Source organism: Leucopleurus acutus (assembly GCF_964270905.1).
Source record: "Leucopleurus acutus genome assembly, chromosome: 21".
NCBI classification, from domain to species: domain Eukaryota; kingdom Metazoa; phylum Chordata; class Mammalia; order Artiodactyla; family Delphinidae; genus Leucopleurus; species Leucopleurus acutus.
The window spans coordinates 5,662,547-5,681,928 of record NC_139163.1 but is presented as its reverse complement, the minus strand read 5'-3'; the positions used below and the strand labels follow the sequence as shown (position 1 = coordinate 5,681,928).

Below are 19,382 nucleotides of genomic sequence, written 5' to 3'. Positions count from 1 at the left end.
AGAAAGGGATTCTTATCACTCGAAAGGGATAAGCTTGGCTTTACCGATGTTTATATTGAGATTACCAGATACGGGATCTAGGTACAGTAGGTACTTTAAAATGGAGTTTAAGGGCTTGGCATGAGAGACTGCAACCACTGAAATGGTGGCAAGATAGTTAGATATACCCTGGGTAGGCACTAGATATAGGTCCAGGGCAGGGTAAAAAAGCGTAAGGCAGGACACAGACACAGATCTCTAACTCAGAATAGGATAGGCAATGACAAGAGAGACAGCAAGGAAGGACCACCAGTCCAGAGGGTGGGACCCTGCAGGAGATGCAAATTCTGAGCAGTTAGCCAGGAACCAGGGGCTCTGTGGGAACCCAAGGGCAGGACAGAAAGCATGGTCCAGATTCGGGGAAGTCAGCAAGATGGAAACAAATTGAGCACCAGAGTGTACGAGTCCTGGAGCTGCCTGTGGAAGCCTATTCCCAACTATTTTGACCTGGGGCTTCAAGCAGATATTATTGAAAATATTTCTAGAGAATAAGGAAGAAGAGGAATTCTAAAGGGTGCCATGTCCCATTTGGTATATTTTTAGAGTGAGATGAAGATGTTCTCAACTAGCTGCAGTGATGTGTATGTGTCATACATGTGTTTCTATGCCAGAACAATGACAAGTGAAGGGCTAATGAAGTATTTGACATAGCATTGTCTAGTACAACAACATAATTATCATTTGATTTATTTCTTATTTGACTATAGGCTTACCTTTCTGCTTTAGCATTTTTACAGACACTGTTATTTATAAATTATTAAAACTGTTTCAGCTGAAATGTGTATGTACTTCTAGTGTCGTGTACTGAACAACATTTCATAAGGCAGAGTTTGGTAAACCCCTTTGGTTGAAACACATTGTTATTACTTTAGGTGCTGACGATTCTGAAGCCGGTTTCCAATTGCCTTGATTAAAGTAGGAACATTCTATGGCTTGGATGACTTACATTTCACATTGGTTTGAGCAAGATGATTGCTATGAAGGACTACAAAGAGTAAGATATATTTACGTTGTAATTCTAATTTTCTGTGATTTTTTTCCTGCTTTATTTCTCATGCAGCTGTATTTCTGTGTCATTCATATTGCGGACATTTTTGCATTGCAGGATTCTGAGGGTAAATAGGATACTTATCTGATAGACTTAAAAGCAGAGGTAAGAAAATATATAAGGATAGTCATTTATTGAAGAAAAGGTGTTTTTTTTTTCTATCCTGATTTCAGATGAATTCTTAACGTGTTCAGATTGTCTTTAGGCTTTAAAGATAAAATAGGATTCTTTCTAATGTGATTAACGTATGAAAATAGCAATAATTTCAAGAAAGTAATTTTACATAATTTTATGATAGAAATATGTATGATAATACCACGTATTATAATAATATTGTAAAAGAAAATGAAAAAACGTTCTGAAGAAGAGTGCCATGTTCCATTTGGTAAATTTTTAGGCAATTAATTATGCTTCAAAGGGATTTGCATTGTTACTATGGCAACTGTTGCGCAGCACAGCTATTCTGATCTATTTCTACTGCGACAGCAGAAACTGCCATCTTTAAATGCACCTTATCAAAATGGATTTAGTTTAGAATAACATAAGATTTCTCTTTGATTATGGTCCCCTTTTCAATGAAGGATTTCTTAATTACCTAAATGAAGGAGATTTGTGAACTTTTCTTTTCATTAATGAGTGGAACAAAAGAGCCAGAATATCTTGATGGAGTTTTACCAGCTTTATCCCCATTGTTGTTTGAGGGCGTGTACTACTAAAGACATGCAGCGCTGAATTCTTCTTCCTTCCTCCTTACTTCTTCAGGGTACTGTTCTAATCACATCAATCAAAGATATTTTCTCAGCACTTTACTTCGTTTAGATTATCTTTTTAGTTGTCAGTCCTCAGCAGTTTAAGCCTCTTGGGTTTTCTTCTTCAGATTTTTTTTTTTTTTTTCAGCTGTGAAACAGGCTGGTAAACATCTCAGGAGCCAGTAAATATCTAACTCTGGAGAATAACCCTCATGGTATGGATCCTAAAGCGTTCTTCAGAAGGGAGGTTGAGAATTACTGGGTAGCTCACCATCCCGAATTCCAGCCTTAACCATAATGATAGAAATGTTTCAGCTTATGCGTTTAATAGCAGTATTTGAAGTTGCGCTGGACACACACACACACACACACACACACACACACACACACACACACACACAGAGAGAGGCACGCGTGCACGCACTGTAATGCCAGCATCCTTTTTTATATTGTGTGTGTGCATTTAAAATGTAATAACAGTGCATTTCTGATGTTCAGACAGAAGGCTTTCTGTTTTCAAGTGTAGTGCATATATTCCTCTACGGGAAAGGAAAAGGATGACAATCTAATTTGGAGGGAGGGGGTGACTGATTTTAAGAAAATGCGTTTTGCTAAAATTGTGTGTCTCTTTTTAGTGATTTTGAGGCAGCTCATGGAGATTTTGAAGATTCAAAATCCTTCCCTCCACCATAAGCCCAATCTGCCCTTTAATAAGCTATGGCCTTTATAAGTGAATTCCTTGTTCTGAGACATATTAAAAGAATAACTATTCTCATATATAGATATAGTCCAACCCTAAAATTACCATATCCTCTTCATGAGTTTAAGCTTTTCGTGGCTCAAGTTTTGATCAGTTCTTATACAGACTTAGATGACAATGAAGCAGCTTATTCTAAATAATGAAAATTGAAACATGATTATTTAATTTCTTCTAAAATTCCAGCTTAAAATTTTTCAGATGATATATATGTGCGCATATACCCTATATAGTCAGCGTTCAGAATACCAGATTTTTCCATTGTTATATTTTTAATGCTTACTGGAAAAGATAAGTTGGTTTTTGAGCTAAAAATTATAATTGAGAAATGTAGTGTTTGAAAAAAGTCACATACAAGTATGAGTTTTATCTTTAGATCACTGAAGTGGCCTTTATACTTTGATATAATTAATATTTATGGCATATGTATATATTTCTACACACACAGCACATGTATATGAACTTGATTTTTTTTTTCTTTTATGAACTTGATTTTAACTTAGTTTTATAATTTTATTTTTGGCAGTATTGTAACTCTAGCTATATTTAAATTTCATGCTTATGTCATATAATCTTGCATATTCAGAGGTGAGCTTTATTGTTATACAAATCTAATGCAAATATACTCTTATAACTTGCTTTTTTACATTTCATACACTTACACTTCAGTGTAATTATAATGTATGCATTGTGTATTTCATATAATATAAGATTGAAACCAAGAGTAGAATTTAGGTTAAAAAAATGAAAATAATATCTCTGTAGGGCTGTAGTTGCCAGGCTACTGACACTGTCAGTTGCATGTGAGGTGACACAGTGCTCAGACTTTCTCCCTGAATCCTTTGTAAATCTGCATTATTCAGTGAACTGCAAGGTTTAGTACTTTATCTTTGAAGTGTGTATATTGTTTCTGGGCCAGAAAGATGATGTTTTCTGAAATAGCAAATCTTTAGAATGGACATGGAAGTTCTTAGGTGGTTCACATAAGAAGGAAACATATTCTTAACTAAAGATAAAAGGGTACGTAATATTTACCTGAAATATAAAACTACCTGTCACATACAGTTAAAATATATTTGATTTCCTATATATGTGACATATTTGTAGGATTTATATTTAAAATATAAACATATATTTTGAAATGGACCTTCGGTTGAACGTTTTCTATTTTTAGTAATGCAGAATCACTAATTTTGTAAACATTCATGCTGACCACAATGATATCAAAAGCTTCTGGACATCTCTTTTTATCTCCTCGGTAACTGAAGATATCGCTTAATAAAGGCTACATAATATTATATATATATATTTTATGATACTTTTGAGAAAAATAATATAGAAGTTTCAAATACTAGCAGTTTAAATACATAATTCAGAATTATAGATGCAATAGTATTCATATGTTTAATGATGCATGATTTTTTAATACCTCATTCAAAATCCTAATTTTTTTAAGAAGCTGCCATTTTGTTTTTTCCTGTTTATTATTATTATTGTTATTTTTTTTTTTTTGCGGTACACGGGCCTCTCACTGCTGTAGCCTTTCCCACTGCGGAGCACAGGCTCCGGACGCGCAGGCTCAGCGGCCATGGCTCACGGGCCCAGCCGCTCCGCGGCACGTGGGATCTTCCCGGACCGGGGCACCTGCATCGGCAGGCGGACTCTCAACCACTGCACCACCAGGGAAGCCCTAAAATGTTTTTAAATGAGGTATAATTGATATAATAAGAAAGGAGAAAAAATTGAGTCGTACAAAGTACTCAGTTGAAACCACAAAAGAAAGAGAAAGTGTGGGAGACAAAAACAGGACCAAAGATCAAGGGCAACAAAATGAAACAGTAAATATATAGTAGATATTAATCCAACTATATCAATAATCACCTTGAATGTTGATGATCTACATGCACCAATTAAAAGACAGAGTTTGTCAAAGTGGATCAAAAAACAAGGCCCAACTATATGTTTTCTGCAAGAAATTCACATTAAATATAAAGGCACAGATAGATTAAAAGTAAAGGGATGGAGAAAATATACCATGCTAACCCTAATCAAAAGAAGTAGGCATGTCTGTCTTAATTTCAGATGGAGCAGACTTCGGAGCAAGGAAAGATATCAGGGATAAAGAGGTACATTACATAATAATCAAGGGGTCCGTATTCCAAGAAGATATAACAATCCGTAATGTGTATTTGCCTAATAACAGAGTATCATAATGCATGAGGCAAAGCTGATAGAAGTGCAAGGAGAAATAGATGAACCCACTATTATAGTTGGGGACTTTAATATCCCTTTATAAGAATTTAACAGATCTAGCAGACAGAAAGTTGGTAGAGACATAGCTGAACTCAAGAGCATCTTCAATCAACTGGATATAATTGACATCTATAGGCTACTTCATCCAACAACAGCAGATTACACATTCTTCTCAAGATCACAAGGAACATTCACAGACTAGACCATATTCTGGGCCAAAAAACACACCTTAACAAATTTTAAAAGTATAGAAATAATACAGGTCTGCTCTGAGACAATGGAACTAAACTAGATATCAGTAGCAGAAACATAGCTGGAAAACCCCCAAATACTTAGAGATTAAACAACACTTTTCTAAACAACACATGGATCAAAGAAGAACTCTCAAGAGAAGTTAAAAATTATTTTGAACTAAATGAAATTGAAAATACAACTTAATGAAGTAAAAGCCCACAAAAGCAGGGCTTGGAGGGAAATTCATAGCATTTAGTGCATTTCTTAGAAAAAAAGGAAGATCTAAAATCAGTCATCTAAGCTTCTGCCTTAGGACACTAGAAAAAGAAGAGCAAATGGAATTCAAAGTAAGCAGAATAAAAGAAATAATAAAAATTAGAGCAGAAATTAATGAAATTGAAAATAGAAAATCAATAGAGGAAACAAAACTAAAAGCTGCTTCTTTGAAAAGATCAATAAAGTTTATAAGCCTTTGGCCAGGCTACTTAAGAAGAAAAAAGAGAAGAAATATATTACTAATATTAGTAGTGAAAGAAGAGGTATCACTACAGATCCTATGGACATTAAAAAGATAATAAAGGAGTACTATCAATAATTCTATGCCCACAAATTTGATAACCTAGATGAAATGGACCTATTTTTTGAAGACACAGTTTGCCAAAACTCACACAAGTATAAATAGACAGTCTGTGTAGACGTGTATCTAGACCTGAATAGACCTATGTATCAACAGATGCTGAAAATCATTTGACAAAATCCAATACTTCTTCATGATGAAAACTCTCAGCAACCTAGGAATAGAGGGTAACTTCCTCAACTTGACAAAGAACATATTTATTCCTCATCTTGATAAAGAACAAAAACCCTGTAACTAACATCATACTTAATGGTGAGAAACTTGAAGTTCTCCTCCTATGATCAGGAACAAGGCAGGGATGTCTGCGCTCACCACTGCTTTTCAACACTGTACTGAAGTCCTAAGTAATGTAACTGGACAAGAAAAGGAAATAAAAGGTATACAGATTGGCATGGAAGAAATCAAACTGTCTCTGTTCACAGATGACTTTAGTGTCTGCGTAGAAAAAAACCTCCTGGTACCAATATAGTGATTTTAGCAAGATTTTAGAATACAAGATTAATATACAAAAGTCAATCACTTTCCTGTGTACCAGCAATGAACAAGTGTAATTTGAAATTTAAAACACATTACCATTTACAATAGCACCCCAAAAATGAAATACTGAGGTTTAAATCTAACAAGATATGTACAAGATCAATATGAGAAAAACAATGAAACTCAGACAACAGATATCAAAGAACTAAATAAATGGAGAGATATTCCATGTTCAGGGATAGAAAGAATCAATAGTGTCAAGATGTCACTTATTGCTAAAACTTGATCTATAGATGTGATAAAATCCCAACCAGAATCTCAGGAAGTTATTTTTTTTGGATATTGACAAACTGATTCTGAAGTTTATATGGAAAGGCAAAAGACCCAAAACAGCTAACACAGTGTTGAACGAGAGCAACAGTCAGTGGCCTAACACTACCCAACTTCACGGCTTACTGTAAAGCTACAGGAATAAGACAGTGTAGTATTGATAAAAGAATAGACAAATAGATCTGTGTAACAGAATAGAGAGCCCGTAAATACACCCACATAAATATAATCAACTGATCTTCAACAAAGGATCAAAGGCAATACAATGGAGAAAAGGTAGTCTTTTCAACAAATGGTACTAGAACTGGACATCCACATGCAAAAAAATTAGACTAGACCTTACGTCTTTCATAAATGGATTTTAGACCCTAAAGGTAAAACACAAAACTATTAAACTCCTAGAAGATAACATAAGAGAAACCTAGATGACCTTGGGTATGGCCATGAATTTTTAGATTCAACACCAAAGGCATGATCCATGAAATAAATAATTGAATGCTAAACTTTATTAAATTAAAATATTCTCCTCTGTGAAAGACAGTGTCAAGAGAAAAAGAAGACAAGCCACAGACTCGGAGAAGATATTTGCCAAAGACCGTCTAATAACTGTTACACAGAATATGTGGAGAACTCTTAAAATTCAACAAGAAAAGACAAACACCCCAATTAAAAAAAACCAAGGACCTACTGTATAGCACAGGGAACTATAGTCAATATCCCGTAATAGCCTAAAATGGAAAAGAATCTGAAAAGTAATACATATATATATACATATATATATATACGTATATATATACGTATATATATATGAACCACTTTTCTGTACGTCTGAAGCTAATACAACATTGTAAATCAACTATACTTCAATAAAAATAAAAGGGAAAAAGACTTGAAAAGACACATCACTGAAGAAGACGACATGTAAGCTATGGAAAGATGTCCAGCATCATAAGTTATTAGGGAATTGCAAATTAAAACGACAGGGAGGTACTACTACGTGCCTATTCGAATGGCCCATCTAAAACACTGACAACACCGAAGGATGGTGAGGATGTGCAGCAGCAGGAACTCTCATTCATTGCTGGTGGGAATGCAAAATGGGGCAGACACTTTGGAAGAGAGTTCGATAGTTTGTTACAAAATAAACGTACCCTTGCCAGGATCCAGCAATCTCTTCCTTTTCCACTCCTTCTTATTTACCTAAATGAATTGAAAAGTTACGTCCAGACAAAAACCTGCATACAGATGTTTATAGTGGCTTTATTCATAATTGCCCAAACTTGCAAACAACCACATGTCCTTCAATAGGTGAATGGGTCGACAAACCACGGTACATCAAAACAATGGACTGTTATTCAGTGCTAAGAAGAAATGAGCTATCAAGCCATGAAAAGACATTGAATACATATTACTAAGTGTAAGAAACCGATCTGGAAAAAACACCATACTCTATGATTTCCAGCTATATTCTGGAAAAGGCAAAACTATGGAGACAGTAAAAAGATGGTTACGTGAAACTACTTTGTATGATGCTACAATGGTGATGCATGTCGTTATGCATTTGTCAAAACCCGTAGAATGTACAACTCCAAGAGTGAACCCTAATGTAAACTCTGGACTTTGGATAGTAATGATGTGTCAGGGTAGGTTCATCGTTATAACAAATGTACCATCTGGTAGGGATGTTGATAGTGGCGGAGCTTGTGCGTGTTGGGGAACCGGGGGGCGAATGAAAATCTCTGTAATTTCTACTCAGTTTTGCTGTAAACCTCAAACTGCTCTAAAAATAAAGTTTATTAATTTTTTAAAAAGTAAAACAGAGTTAGAAGAAAGTGAAAATTAAATGACTCCATTTTGCCTGTATATTTAAATATCTTTCCCTTATGTTTCTTTTCCAAATATAAACTCAAAATTTGTTTACACACAAACATTAATAGTAATCATACATACCAAGGATAAACTATAACAGCCTATTTAATTCACATGTGGTTGAGCTAATGTATATTTTCAATGAAAAGTAATATTGTCATAACATTACTAATTGAAAAAAAGTGTATTTTTAAAATTTATCCAGAATGCTAGGTGTCATTAGAGGAGGAAGAAAGCAGGTATTTGTAGCAGTTTCTTATACTTGTAAGCACCGAAAGGTTGGTAGCACCGCTTTTTTATCCTGCCAGTTTTCACTGCAAATTATTTACTTTTTTGGGGAAATATATCACTAGTTCCACCCAGATAAAGGAATTTAATGGGATGAAGATAGAAATTGGAGAAGAAAGAGAAGAGGAAAAAAAGAGATCTTTTCAGGAAGTGGAAATATGAACTAGAAAAGATATAAAGAGGAAAGTAGCTTTAGAAATGAGATATAACGTAACTGACTCTGGGCTCTTTTACTCTAAAATCCTCTGCCCTGCCACATAAACGATTTATATTCTGTAATTTCTGTAATTTCCAGCTTCCTTCTGTCCTCTCTTCACAATGGAATTGTGTCCTCTCTTCTGTCCTCTCTTCACAATGGAAATTCTGTAATTTCCAGCTTCCTTCTGTCCTCTCTTCACAATGAACACTACTGTTAAGCCAGTTTGTATTCCTGCCTTGTGTACCTCAAATAGTTTCTGTGAGGACGTAGCGTCAATGTGAAGACTGAAGTTCTGAGACAGAGGTCACAATCCTCCCAATACTGTATTGGCTCACAGTGTTTTACACTTGAATTTGCTGCCTTGAAGGAATTGCCAGTGTATAAAAATTGGTACGTTTACATAAACATCTGGATATTTCCATTTCTTTGGGAAGTTCCAGAAATCTGGCAACATGGAGTAACCTTCTCCAGTGGTACTAGACCCTTTAGATAGGATATACACTTTCTATTTCACTCTGGTCCTTGTCACTCCTGGTAGGATTACCAACTCTTGGTCAAATGTCAGTCTCATTTATTTTATAATCTCTCGCTTCCTTAACTGAAATGACCTGCCTTGATGTTTGTTGACATTTGGAGATTTCAACTCCTGTTCTTTGAAAGTAGGCGCTGAGATTGATAGCGCTAGTAGAAAATGTTTTCAGGGCGTAAAGATAAGGATTGACCAAAACAGATGTAAAACAAAGAAGAGGAAGTTTATTGAATAATGGAATTGACTGATATGCCTCTGAATTTGTTTCTCAAGGCAAACATGTCCCAGGTAAGACAAGTGGGACTGCTGGCTGCTGGATGTCAGCCATGGAACAAAGATGTGTGCGTTGCCAATGGAGACAGGTTTGCGTACTGTGCTACCCTGGCCATCTATGTTTATCAGGTAAAAGAATGCTGATTCTTTCCAAGTTTTCCTTTTATCAGGTAAAATTACTATTTAATTAATACTTGAAAAGCTTAATGCTGTAACTTTATTGATATTGGTATTTTATTGTATATTTTGTTACTATTTATACTCTGTTAGTTTTCCAAGTCAAGCTTTTAGAAAATGCTCATATCATAATATTAAATTATTAGCAAATTCTTAATTGATTTAGTAATCCTATTTTGGTGCTATTCATCAAAAAGAATTTCTTCAAGAATTAAAGATCCTGTTTTATGAACGGTGAACAAGTAGTTCTTAATTCTTTTAAACTATATTCCCATATAATTAAATGGAATTCATGTGTCCATTTATTTCAAACCTTGCTCAGTAACATGTGATACGAGAAAATAGTCTTATCAGTTGAAGAAGTGAGTCGTCCTTTAGAGAGACTTCTATTAAAAATAGTGCAGTTGTAACATATTTTGAGATAGTCTTGGAATAAACACCTTTATCACTACCTTTTTTCATGTGCTGGCTCCGTGCAGACATCTCTTATCAGTTCCCAATCTACACAGCCAACGGCCTTCTGAATTTTTTCATATAGAGGTGACATGAGCATCATAAATCCAAGTCCAGTTTTTCTTCTTAAACCTGGAGCCAGTATTTCAGTGTCACCCACTAACCATTAGTCTAAACCACAGATGTGAGAGTTATCACCGACTCCCTCTTCTACTCACGTCCTGCACCCTAGGTAACCAGGACTGGTTCTGGTACTTTCTACCTTTTACTCCCTTCTTCATATCCTTCTCATCTAAACTACTATAACAGTTTCTTAATATTCTCTTTGCCTCTATCTTGACTCCCTCTAATTTATCCTTCAGTGTAATCAGTCATCTATAATGCAAATCTAAACTTTTCAGTCTTCAGTCGCTCCTCATTCCTTAATATTAACATCCAACCTCATGGTATGACATCCTTTCATGATCTTCCTGTCTCCGTTTCCCTGTCACCTTGTGCTCCAGACCCTGAGATCATTGCCTTTTCCAAAACTACTCAGACTCTTCTGTATCTTGCCTGTGCTTGCACTAATTTTTCAGTTTGCCCACATTGCCTGTCCAGAGACGTTTTCTCATCTTTCAAATGTCAGTTCAAATGTATAAGCTCTTTTCTACATTCTGCTTTTTCCTCGTTCTTAGTGAAGGACCTTATGGAATGGATGGCGTCTCTACATGCTTCCATTGACCAGAATGGGTCTTTCTCATCTTTGAATTCTCAAGTTACTGCACACTCTCTGGCGCTTAGTAACCACTTAGTAAATGTTTCTTGAATTTTTTTATCTTGAAATACCAACTCATTTCAGTTAAGAGTGAAAAAAAATTATTGCTTTATTCTAGAGTAAAAATTCCTTTAAATTGCTAATAGTGTTGTAGTTTATTGAAAATTTAAGAAATAATAGCATTCATCTATAAACCAATTAAGTTTCCACAATGCTAAGATTTTATGTAGTCCATTTCTCAAGATTGAGGAAATATCTAGCAATCAAAATGCAATTTCAATGTAACTCACATCTTTTTTTCACTTCCCGTTCCCCAGAAGACAGGAGCAAGCCTTCTAAATGCCCTTTTGTTTTGCCATCTACCTCTTTACCACCCTGTGTGTGTTGCTAAGCTTCCTCTTAAGAAATTTCTCCCTTAATCTTTGGTCCCTATTGTCTTGTCTTTTACTTCCTCCTAAAGAAGAAGAATTTATCAGGCAGGGAAAACTATTCCTCTGAGGAGTCAGGAAGGTAAGAAAGTGGATGAAGGCGAAACTGAATTTTTTTAATGTTTGCATATATCTTGTTTAATGATGACATTTTATGACTTGAATACTTAGGAAGATTAAGCTAAAAGTATTAATCTAAAAAACCTATGAAGAAAGTTTGCGTGTTATTAAAGACTAAAACAAACTAAAAATTACCCTGATTTAGAAGTTAATACAAATAAACTTGGGTGACAGTTAGCAGTTAGGATTTTACTGCAAGTAGACGGTTAAAGAAAGGTTGGTGTAGTTAATAGTTAATATGATAATGATTTGAGTAACTCTTATGTAACACTGTGAAAGGTTTGTTATGTGTTAAAGGGAAAAACCAGGTTCAACAAAATGACGTATACAGTATGTACATCTCAAACATGGTAAAACTGATAGAAAGATGAATTGATCCACTAATTAATGGCACATTTACAAAGAAAATAGGAAAACTAGGCTATTCCTTTTGTCCACTTACGTATAAAAACACAACATAATGCCCCTTCCAAAAAGCAATAACATAAAACAGGTCCAAATGATACCATTGCTCTGCAAACTTTGGACATCTTAATAATGTAGTAATGAGCAGCTGGCTTATTTAACCTACATTTTTTTGACTCAAATATAAGTTATAAATTTGCAGAAAAAATATTTTAAGAACAAGGTGTTTTTCCCTCATAAATAGAGCTATGGAAAATACGTCTCTGAATTATTATGCATATTTAAATGTACATTTATTGTTACTTCTTTTTAAAATTGGTATGTTTAATTTCAATTCTCTTTTATTTTTTTGAAAAATGATTTCTTTCACATTGAATACATTTGAATTCACTTGAAAGTAGACCAAGGCTTGAATTATGTTCATATCTTGTTATTGGGTGTACTAATTTTCATGTATATAGCTTTTAAAAAATAATGTGATTATTAATGGAAAGTGTATTACAAAGAAAGAAGCACTGACATGTTTTATTTATATATTTTTTAGTTGGATCACCGTTATAATGAATTCAAACTTCACGCAATTATGTCTGAACATAAAAAAACAATCACAGCTATCTCTTGGTGTCCACATAACCCTGATCTGTTTGCAAGTGGCAGTACCGATAATTTAGTGATCATTTGGAATGTTGCAGAACAAAAAGTCATTGCTAAACTCGACAATACGAAAGGTATACCTATAACTGGGATTTATTTTATTGAATGAAAATAAATAGAATGTTACATGTGAATTATAGCTCAGTTTTTTTCTATTATTTCAATAAGCAAAATATTTTATTTCAATTAGCTCAAGTTTTAAAGTAGTGTTTTTCAAGCTTTCTAATGGTAATCTATATAAGAAACACATTTCACATCATGACTCATTATTGTGTATGTGCATGTGTACAAAACTGAAACAAAATTTCATGAAATTATCAGACTTAGTACACTGATCAATTAAAAAACATAGTCAACACCAAATAACTTTATTAATATTTAAATATAATATTAAAAATTCCAAAATAAACATAAAAATAATAATTAGATACTATTTTCTCAATGAGACAATTGGCCTTGCTTGAAACATACAAAGACAGTATGACGCATGTAGTCACTGCTCTGCTGAGTTGACTTTTTCCTATATTTTTAGGTCAAAGTAGAAAGTTCTAGTTTATGCAGATAGATCTTTGTGAATGGCATAATATCATTACTTTCTTTCTACCTAGCATCTTACCCCGTAATGATGATGAAGTTAAATAATCATTTTTCTGTTTTAAATGTCATAATAATTCAGTTCTCTTTTTGAGTGCTGAGTGTAGCTCAATTACCGATTATGTTTTTGAAAGCTACTGCTGGATATATTTTCCATATTCAGCCTTTTCTCTAAAAAATACTGGTTGTAACTTTGAGATAGTAAACTGAGATGTGACAGTGTCACAAACTTTACTTTTCACAGAGTTTCTTTATAATATTCTTTTCAGTGTGTAACAACAATATTGAGAAGTCATAGGCAATTGTATTTAAATCTTGCTTCCAATATAACAGTAATGATGCCTTTTGGAACCTTTGGATATGTTCGACATAGATTGAGTATGGCTTTTCCCTTGTCTTTTCAAAGTTAGGTCGTTAGGAATGCTGAAAACACCCGAAAAACACACCAATTTTGTTATGTAACTTTTGTCCTAAAAAATATTTACCAAATATTTTCAGCTAGGAAAATGAGCATCTCCTTCCCAAGTTCATATACGTGCTTATTATCTTCACTTGCAGCAACCAATGAATTTCAGTATTAGACAGTGAGTAGTTTGCTTCAATGTCCGAGCAAAATCTTTTTAAAAGTCATCTATTCAGTGAGCTTCCATTAATGTAAGTAACAGTTTTCCTTAAGGTTTTCACTACTCCAATGAGAAAAAGCCAAATTAGGTTTGGTACAAAGCTTTGTGGTGTATAAACAGTGATTAATAGCCTCAATCAAGATTTCAAGCTTTTCTGGTCATAGCCCTTTCTCCACCAATCACAGATCCTACGGTTTTACCAGTATTGTTTATATTGATCAACAGTGCACTTTCCCACTACTTTAAATACAGCTTTGTGTGAGATTAATTTTAAATAACACAATAAATACTCCTTAAAATTCTTTCCATATTTTATGCGCCATAAACTAAAAATGTTATGCAATGCCATTGTGCTTATAAAGTTGTCGCACAAAATCTATACTAGACTGTAACTGCGTAATAACATTTTCTAAATGTTATGCATAAGGACAGATTAGACAGCATATTATGGTATCATTACCTAGTTTGTCCACTGATTTGTCATCAAACACCATATGCATCACATCCATTCATTGTGGAAGAGATTTTTGTTCATCAACTGTGTGCACCATAGCTTCCTTTGCCACTGAATATGCAATTAAATAAGACTTTTTCATTAACATGTGTAGAATGATTAAATAATTGTGGTAACAATTTTGATCAATTTAATATATTTTTTCTGAAAAATTTTAGGCTAAATTCCTTATGTTTTCAAAGATCTTAATTTGAAGATTGAAAGTTTTGATATTTTATTTGCAAAAATTATGAATATTTTTGGTCATTTTTATTTAAAATAATCCCCTTTGAAAAGGCTTAGACTCCTTTTTTCTTTTCAGAATCCAGTTTAAACAAAGTAGAAGTTTGCATTGTCAACTTAAAAAAAAATAAATATTAGAACTTCCACATCCGGCTGTTGAACTTGAACATGCCTCTGTATTCTTTTTACTTTATCATTCTTTTTTCTTAATATTAAAAAAGTCACTTAAAAGAAAATGAGTATTACTTTGTTTAAATGTAAAAGGTTAAAAAATTGTCACCAACCTGAAAAATGTCACACTTAATAATACACTTTCAGAAAAAAAAAAAAAAAACTGTTAACAGTGGAGAATAATACTACCTGCCTATCTCAGAATATTGTTGGGAGAATTAAATGAGTGGATATTTGTAGAGCTCTTAGAAGTGCTTGCGTGTGACAAGCCAGTATAGCAGTGTTTTCTATTATAACTACAGGACATCGTTTCTGGTCCTTTCTCTTCCTTGCTGTGCTTCTCAAAACACACATTCCGAGAGCCATCATTCCAGTGGCTTCCTTCAAGTGGGCTGTGGTGGTTTGACCCATACAGCATGTCTTATCCCTTATTGGGGAAATTCTACTTCTGTTAATGTATCCGAAAACCAAACAGCTTTTTTATTGGCCTTATTTGTGTACTCATTCATTCATTCAGTGAGTATTTATGGAGTTCCCATTGTATGTCAAGCCCTGAAACAGTTTCCTTTTTCTCTCTTTTTTTTTTTAAACATCTTTATTGGAGTATAACTGCTTTACAGTGGGGTGTTCGTTTCTGCTTTATAACCAAGTGAATCAGCTTTAGCTTCTGCCTCTTGGCACATTGTAGGCTGCTGACACAAACTGAATTTACGGTCAATGAACAACTTTCAACCCTGTGTCTTTGTTCATAGCGTTTCCTCTTCCCGGGAAATACATCTTGACCCACGTATTGAAACTCCGCTGTTCCTTCAAGGTGTAATTCAAATCCAGTTTCTTTCCAGGGCAGTAGCCCAAACGGTCACAAACCCTTATACACATAAAAATCATTTGGAGAACCTTGTTAGAAATAGATTCCTGGGCCCTAACTCCACACGATCTGATATGCATATTCAGTTTGATGATTCCGATTCTATGTCGGGAGATTCACAGTCTGTCTCCTGAGTCATAAATTTACCATAACATTTATTTCATCTATTATTTATTTGATCACAATAACAGGAGACTATCAGTTAACTTTCGTATTTTGTCTTTTAGTTTAAAAAGGATTTTTACATACATCATTATTTTTTCTTGCCCTAACTTTCATGTGAAACAGGTGGTCAGCTATTTTTAGTCATGTCTCTTTTATGTGAGGAAACAGGTTTACAGAGGTAAAGTGGCTTGTTTAGATCATCCGAGGCAAAACTAAGACTTAAATCCAACTCCTGATAAGAAGTAGTTTGTAGTGTTAATTTTGTTGTTATTAAATCCTTATAGAGGCTTCCCTGGTGGCGCAGTGGTTGAGAGTCCGCCTGCCGATGCAGGGGACACAGGTTCGTGCCCCAGTCCGGGAAGATCCCACATGCCGCGGAGCGGCTGGGCCCGTGAGCCGTGGCCGCTGAGCCTGCGCATCTGGAGCCTGTGCTCCACAGCGGGAGAGGCCACAACAATGAGAGGCCCGTGTACCGCAAAAAAAAAAAAAAAATCCTTATAGTAGCATGCAACTTTTCATAAATGTAATCATCTCCCCAATTTATACTTAAGATCCTTTAAAGCAGGATTTTCTCCTATATTAACTTGTATACCTAGAACGCCTAAAGCAGGTCTTATACACAAAAACTCAGTAAGAATTTATTGCTTTAATATATAGTTTTCTGAAAGAAAGAAAGAACTCTATACATTTCTTTGAGTATGTGAAGCATATGATCATATTAGTAGTTTCAAACCAGAAACTAGGTACTTTTTCATCATAGAAGTACGCTGCATATGTTCCCTGCAGCCTTTAGGGTTACTTTATAAATCAAATTTCCAAGTAAGAAGGTAATATTTTTTAACAATGAACACAGTCTTGTATTTTAGTTGTTGTAGAAAGGTAGGAGGCAAATCACATTTAACGGTACGATCTTATGCCATGTTTCTCTACTGTGTATCTGCATTTAATTTATTCCAGGGACGCCTGCCTCTCTCAGCTGGTGCTGGAATGCAGATGACGCAGTGGCGTTTGCTTCCCAGAGAGGCCCACTGTTCATCTGGACCATCTCAGGACCGGACAGTGGCGTGACTGTGCACAGAGAAGCCCACAGCTTCCTGTCTGATATCTGTATATTCAGATGGCATACCCAGAAAAAGGGGAAAGTTGTCTTTGGTCATATTGATGGAAGTCTATCAATTTTTCAACCAGGTAAGAATTTTACTAGTCAGGTCTCTTAAATTTTATTTTTCTCAGCATATATAATTTCTTATTTACACAGCATAGAAAGTTAACAGTATTTTAATTTTTAAATAATAGTTGTGCAAATATTATCCAGCCCTATGCCAATTCCAAATAACCATTGGAAGTAAGTCTTATTTGTGAGGCGTCGTAGTACATTTAACTCAGCTCTGCGGATTTTACTTTGAGTTAACCCCTGTCAGGCATTTGTCCTGCATTTTTACTTTTTAAAGTCAGTTGTTTCATTCTGCGTATTTACTAAGAAAATGGCCTGAATGACAAAGGACCTACAGCTGGATTATATAATAACTTACTAATACTACTCAAAAATATTTTCGCACCTGCTTGTAAAATACCATTTAGTTGTCACAGCTCCTTAGCAAAGAGTTTGAACTTGGGATAAAAAGGAACAATAACTCCGTGTAGCTCTATTAGTTAATTAACATGGCTCAGTGGAAAGGTCTGAGAAATTAGTTTATGTGTATTTTTAAAATTTAAACAATAACAAAATATATAATAAAAAATTGAAAAATTAGATGAACAGTTCTCCACTTATAAGTCAGCACTGCTGACATTTGAAAAACGTGCTTTTAGCCATTGGTATCTGTTGATGGATGTGACTCCTGGTTCACTAGGTAGATGGATGAAAGTGCTGCTTCAGGATTAGAATAACTACTTTCACAAGGCGTATTACATTCAATTTATCTGAAATTAATAGAAGAAAGAAGAAATTGAAATTGAACAGAACAGTGAACATCCAAATAAATCTTTTCTTTCCTTAGGGAATGATCTTTCTAATGTTAAAAAAAAAGCTATATAAATTATTGATAAAGTCAGGCCATTTTATTTTATTTTTTAATTTTTTAACACTATTTTTTATTTTTATTTTATTTTTTTAACATCTTTATTGGAGTATAATTGCTTTACAATGGTGTGTTAATTTCTGCTTTATAACAAAGTGAATCAGTTATACATATACATATGTTCCCATATCTCTTCCCTCTTGCGTCTCCCTCCCTCCCACCCTCCCTATCCCACCCCTCTAGGTGGTCACAAGGCACCGAGCTGATCTCCCTGTGCTATGCGGCTGCTTCCCACTAGCTATCTATTTTACATTTGATAGTGTATATATGTCCATGCCACTCTCTCACTTCGTCCCAGCTTACCCTTCCCCCTCCCCGCGTCCTCAAGTCCATTCTCTAGTAGGTCTGTGTCTTTATTCCCGTCTTACCCCTAGGTTCTTCATGACATTTTTTTTTCCTTAGATTCCATATATATGTGTTAGCATACGGTATTTGTTTTTCTCTTTCTGACTTACTTCACTCTGTGTGACAGACTCTAGGTCCATCCACCTCACTACAAATAACTCAATTTCGTTTCTTTTTATGGCTGAGTAATATTCCATTGTATATGTGTGCCACATCTTCTTTATGCATTGGACCATTTTATTTTAAATACTTTTTTTTTTTTTTTTTTTTTTGCGGTACGCAGGCCTCTCACTGCTGTGGCCTCTCTCACTGCGGAGCACAGGCTCCGGACGCGCAGGCTCAGCGGCCATGGCTCACGGGCCCAGCTGCTCCGCGGCATGTGGGATCTTCCCGGACCAGGGCACGAACCCACATCCCCTGCATCGGCAGGCGGACTCTCAACCACTGCGCCACCAGGGAAGCCCTGGAATATTTTTAATAACCATAGATACTAACGGGCACATTCAAATACCTAATAATTACTTAAATAGCTGATTAACTTAGGTTAATCATTTTTCTACCTCTCTGTGGTTTGTAATGACCAACTATATTAATATTCATTACTGTTTATTTTATCAAATAGCAACTTTAAAGATGCTTATTTTGGGAAAGAAGAAGCAAGCAAATTTTTCTTGATGGTTATTGCAAAAGTTTGATAAAGTCAAATAAGAGAAGCTTCACATGCACCTTCTATGATTATATCTGCAAAATATCTAAATAAAACACTCCCTACCTAAGAATACCATTATATTTAAAGAATATGTTCTGACGAATTAACCTCAAGCCAGAAACTATAAGATTTTTCAGTTAACTTTACAAATATCTTATATATACAAGGAGATCTATTTTTTCTGCTTTTATAATCTGATACATTGAAAAACAGTATGTAACGAAGACATTGCAGGAAGAGCTATGGTATCTTTCAATAGTGTTATTTTTAAAATAGACACTTCTTCAACGTTTACAGTACTTAGGAATAATTGGTACTTCTGTTAAGGTTGTAATCTGTAAACTTAGTGTTTCACTGCCTTTCTTTTGTGAACGAGAGAACTGTTTAATTGGAGTCCCCATTGGTGCGTTAGCA

At 34.7% G+C, this 19,382-nt stretch overlaps 1 protein-coding gene across 1 annotated transcript in view; it reads left to right on the top strand.

Annotated features, from left to right (window-relative positions):
• WDR17 (WD repeat domain 17) overlaps positions 1-19,382 on the top strand; it is a 76,920-nt gene that overhangs the window by 11,470 nt on the left and 46,068 nt on the right. The window contains exons 2-5 of the mRNA XM_082863666.1: positions 912-1,033; positions 9,683-9,811; positions 12,567-12,750; positions 16,791-17,021. Coding sequence (XP_082719792.1) covers positions 968-1,033; positions 9,683-9,811; positions 12,567-12,750; positions 16,791-17,021 — 610 coding nt within the window. The 5' untranslated portion in view covers positions 912-967. The remainder of the gene's footprint in view (positions 1-911; positions 1,034-9,682; positions 9,812-12,566; positions 12,751-16,790; positions 17,022-19,382) is intronic.